The sequence below is a fragment of the Fulmarus glacialis genome, unplaced genomic scaffold, assembly GCF_000690835.1.
Source record: "Fulmarus glacialis isolate BGI_N327 unplaced genomic scaffold, ASM69083v1 scaffold7727, whole genome shotgun sequence".
Lineage (NCBI taxonomy): Eukaryota > Metazoa > Chordata > Aves > Procellariiformes > Procellariidae > Fulmarus > Fulmarus glacialis.
In genome coordinates, this window is record NW_009223734.1 from 1,692 (window position 1) to 6,387 (window position 4,696).

The window sequence follows — 4,696 nt, forward strand, 5'->3', positions numbered from 1 at the left end:
AGGGTGGTGGGGCACTGGAAGAGTTGTGAATGCCCCATCCCTGGAAATGTTCAAGGTCAGGTTGGATGGGGCTTTGAGCAACCTGAAAGATGCTCAAAAGATGTCCGTGCCCATGGCAGCGGGGGTGGATTAGATGGTCTTTGAAGGGCCCTTCCAACCCAAACCATTCTGTGATTCTATATTGGAAGTGTTCAAGGTCAGGTTGGACAGGGTTTGGAGCAACGTGATCTAGTGGAGGATGTCCCTGCCCATGGCAGGGGGGTTGGAACTAGATGATCTTTTAATCTTTGAAGGTCCCTCCAACTCATCCTGTGATTCTCTGATTCCAAGAGAGCAAAAATGGCAGCTGCTGGGCAAGAAGATTTCTGTTTTAATATTGCAGGGTGGTGGGTTGGGGATGCTCTTCCTGGGGCCCAACGCTACCCAGCTTGGTTGCAGGAGGGATTTCCAACCTCAAAATATCAAATCCGGTGGGGATGGGACATGGGGGAAGGTGCTCCCTGGTGTCTGTGCAATCCTGCTGGCACAGCTGGAGTGGCTTTCATCCCTCCCGTCCTTATCAAGGGGATTAAAAAGGACTGGGAAAACCCCACCGAGTAACGGGATGGGTCCAAGGAAGGTGAAGGTGCCATAACCGAGGGGTGATCTGGGGACAGGCGAACTCCTTCCCACTTGAATTTGCTGCCAGCACCCTAAAAAATCCCATTTTCCTCCAGCTCTGCCTGCCCAGAGCCCCTGGGCTGAGCCCGGCAGCTCCTTGTCCCCAAGGGGCTGCGCACGTGTCCCCTCCTGCCACGGTCCTCCCCGGGGACTGCCAGGCGCTGATGGAGCCCGGTCCCCGCGTCCGGCCTGCTTCGATTTCTTGATTAAAATAAAATCATTGCAGGCAACACATTTCAATTAGCAGGACTCTGGCGCGCGCCTGCCCCCGACTAATTGATATGATTTGCTGCAAAGGGTGCCCCCGACTAATTGATGTGATTTGCTGCAAAGGGAACTTTTGGGGCTGATCGATAAACTAGAGAGTGTTTAATTAAGAGGGAGCCCTAAAACTCGTTGCATTGATCGGCTGCAGATTTATCTTAATTAGCGGCGGGATGGTGTGTGGTTCCCGGCCCCGCAACCCCAGGAGCATCACGGTTTTGATGGCGGAGCAGCATTAAGAGCTGAAAGGGGCGAGCAGGGTTGTTAATGAGGGTGGGTCGTTAATGGGGCTGCTATTAGCATGGGAAATACCCCTTACAGGAAGAGGGAGGATGCTCTGAGCTCCACGAGTCCCCTGGGTTTGGGAGGGGTTGGATGCTGCCAGTCCCCAAGTTGCTCGGAATTTTCTTGCGGAGCGCGCCGAGAGCTTGCGGAGCCCCTTGCCGTGCTTGCAGGAGACGCCGAGCCCCATGGCCAGGCTCGCTCACTGCTCTTGCTTCATTTAGGGCCACCGCTGACGAACGGCTGGCAGTGGCTGCGTGAAAAGCCTGGGTGTCTTGAAGTTTGCTGCTGGGGGACGTGTCACTCCCAAAGGATCGGGCGAGGGTGCTGCGGGTGCTGGAGCAGCCTGGGGTGCGCAGCGAGCGAGCAGCGAGAAGCGCTTGGAGCAAGCCAGGAGCGTCGGTGCTCGCTCAGCCCTGCCATGCCCCAGGCGAGGATTGCCAAACCTGTGCCACCCACTCCCCCCTGGATCGTGGCTGTGCCTCAGTTTCCCCACTCGTGAAACAGGGCGTAAGGCTGCTGAGCTGCCCTTGGGATGCCCTTGGTGCTTTGCAGGCGGCGAGTTTCGGGGGAGCTGCAGCCGCGGAGTCGCTGCGTTTGTGCAATGTCTCCGAATTTTCCTTAACCTTAAGCAGGATCCAACGAGGCTGAAAAAAACAAGATTTGCTTTTCACATGGAGGGAATAAGCTCAAATAACGATGCACATAAAGCAGCATTTTACCTGCCGGGGTGGCTCCAGCAAAGCTTTTTGGTGCAATGAGCAGCCCTCGCTCGTCCGCGGGGAGGCTCTGGTGTTTGCCACTAATTTTGCCACTCCTTGGGATGAAGAAGGGTTTGGTTCGACCAGGCTTTTCCCAGCTCCTTCTCCTTCAGCCTGTCCTGGCTTGATGGCCTGGAATTAAGGAGCCGCGTGGGTGTAAGCCCATCGCTCCAGCTCAATGGGATGCTCTCGGAGGCTTTTTCCAGCCCCATCCCTTTACTTGGAGACTCACCGGTACCCAAAACTCACAGCCTTCACATCTAGCTCCTGCTAAGCAGCTCCGTCAACAGCCACCAGATCGATGGATGGCTATAAAACCCCGAGCACCGCTCTCCTTGTATCATTTATTATTTACATTCCTCAATTTAAAAGATTTACGGCCCAGTTGTAAGTATTTCCAAAGGCTGTTTCCTCGGAGAGTTTAAATAGCGTGGAAGTGAATTAAGCCTCAATGCAAACAGCCTTGGTCCCGGCCCTGCGCATCCAGGCTCGGCTGCTCCGTGGCTTTGCATCGTCTTTAATTGAAAGCGGGGTCCTGCCGGCACAGATCCAGCAGATCCTATCCTGGGGGTAGGGTAGGGGATGGGACACCACGGTCCTCGGCTCTGCCTTCGGCTTTCCTTCCGCTGGTGGGATGGAGCTGGGCTAAAATAGGTGTTAATTAGAGCCCTCGCTAAGCCAATTCAATGAGATGCTTTATGGACGGGGAAACTGAGGCACAGTTGGCGGTTGCGCACACAGCAGTTAGCCATGCCTCATCCTCACGAAACACTTAGGGAAGGACTTTTGCCACCTCATTTATTTCTGCCCTGTAATTAGGATGCATTAAGTCGGGCTGGATGGGCAGGGATGCTGCGGGGCCCTGGGGCAGCCCTGCAGCCGTAACCCCCATGGGAGCTTCAGGGAGCGCCAGGATGGAGCTCCCCTTAATCCAGGTCACTGGGGGAAGATGCTGGTGAATGGAGAGGGGATGTAAAGCCCATTTTCTCCTGCGATTTTCAGAATAAACTCCCACTTCTCTGTCAGGATGAGAGTCATTGCACTGAGAGGGGAAACTGAGGCACACTGCTGTGGGGAGGACTCAGGGCCCCAGAGCTTGCGGGGTTTATCGGGTGAATCTGGGGCATCTTGAAGTGTGATGAAACAGGGCTGGGCTGTCAAAAAGATAAATGTAAAGAGTTTTTTTTGTTTGCAAGGCTGCTGGAGACACATGTTGCTGCAGCCTTGTCCCCGCGCCCTTGGGGACTGCAGCATCCAATGCACCCTGAAGTTCCCTAAAAGTTCCCTATAAAACCACAGCCTCATCAAATCTCCATTTTTTAACTTAAAACCGTCAGCAAATGCTCCAGCACTCCCACGTCTCCTTTGCTACCACCTTTCTTTAAGCTAATCCTGTAATTAAGAGTGGTAGACCCCGAGTCGGTAGCAAATAGAGCCATAAATTTAAAAAGTGCTGGGATAACAGGCAGATCACACCAGCTACCATCTCTGATTTTGCGTGTCGTGCGATTTATTAAGCTGCATCACATCCCTATTTATGGATTACAGAAGATAATGGTGATCAAAACCCAATGGCGTTCAGTAGGAGAAGGCATGCGAGAAACTGGCCAGGACAGGCAGAAAAATCGCTTGGAAAATACCGGGGGACCCCGTGCATGACCTGAGCAGGAGGTTTTCCCTGGGTAAGCTGAGCTCAGGGATAAACCCAGCCTGGAAGGTGATTTTCCAGCAGTGCCTGAGACCTGAGTAATGGGGAAACTGAGGCACAGAGGGTGCTGGCAAGGCAACAAGCTGACATCTCCCTGCTCCCCCTTCTCAGCTCCAATTATTCCTAATAACCCCTCGCTCGCCACCATGCATTCGCCCACTGCTGGCCAATGCATCACGCAGACGTTTCAGCCTATTGCAACCAATTATCCGTGGGATTTCCCATTAATTACTGGCTGCTCTTTGCCTTTAGCATCCCGGGAGCTGCTGCGGTGACCGATGCCCTGCTTTAATACCTGCAACCCCTCCTTTGCTCTGTTGCAGGTAGCGGCGCTGGAGAGGCAGATTTTTGATTTTCTGGGCTACCAGTGGGCACCCATCCTGGCTAATTTTTTACACATCATGGCCGTTATTTTGGGTATTTTTGGGACCATCCAGTACAGATCCAAATACCTCATGATGGTAGGTACCGCTGCGGATGCTGCTCCCCGCGCCCAGCTGCAGCATCGTCACCCCCAGGGATGCTCAGCCCCAGGTCCCTTCCTGTATCCAAACCCAAATCCCTGTGGATCCGGCGGGATCCAGTGAGCGGGGCGGAGGGGGGATGGACCAGGGGATGTCCGTTCAGCATGGCATGCCCTGACCGGCTCTCTTCTCGGCAGTACGCGGTGTGGCTGGTGCTGTGGGTCGGCTGGAACGCCTTCATCATCTGCTTCTACCTGGAGGTCGGACGCTTGTCGCAGGTAACCCCCCCCACCTGCCTCCTCTTCCTCCCTCCATCCCCCTTCCCTCCATCTTTCCATCCTTCCTGCTCTCCTGTCACTTGCCCTCCTCTTCCTCCTTCCCCTGCCCCACAGCTTTGCCCCCCAAAAGAGGATCCAGAGCCTGGGGGTGCCCCCACCCTTGTGGCAAAGCACCCACCTGGGTGCTGGCGGTGCCTCCCCAGGGGCTACCCGCTGCAGCACCGAGCACCCGGGCGGGCGTGGGACGGACAGAAGGACGGCTCAGGCCGAGGGGGGGGG

At 55.1% G+C, this 4,696-nt stretch overlaps 1 protein-coding gene across 1 annotated transcript in view; it reads left to right on the forward strand.

The window, feature by feature from the left end:
- Nucleotides 1–3,998: 3,998 nt before the first annotated feature.
- NKAIN1 (Na+/K+ transporting ATPase interacting 1) overlaps nucleotides 3,999–4,696 on the forward strand; it is a gene marked incomplete at both ends in the record, with an annotated part of 8,047 nt that continues 7,349 nt past the window's right edge. Inside the window, 2 exons of the mRNA XM_009581897.1 lie at nucleotides 3,999–4,136; nucleotides 4,337–4,417. Of these exons, the coding sequence (XP_009580192.1) occupies nucleotides 3,999–4,136; nucleotides 4,337–4,417 (219 nt within the window). The remainder of the gene's footprint in view (nucleotides 4,137–4,336; nucleotides 4,418–4,696) is intronic.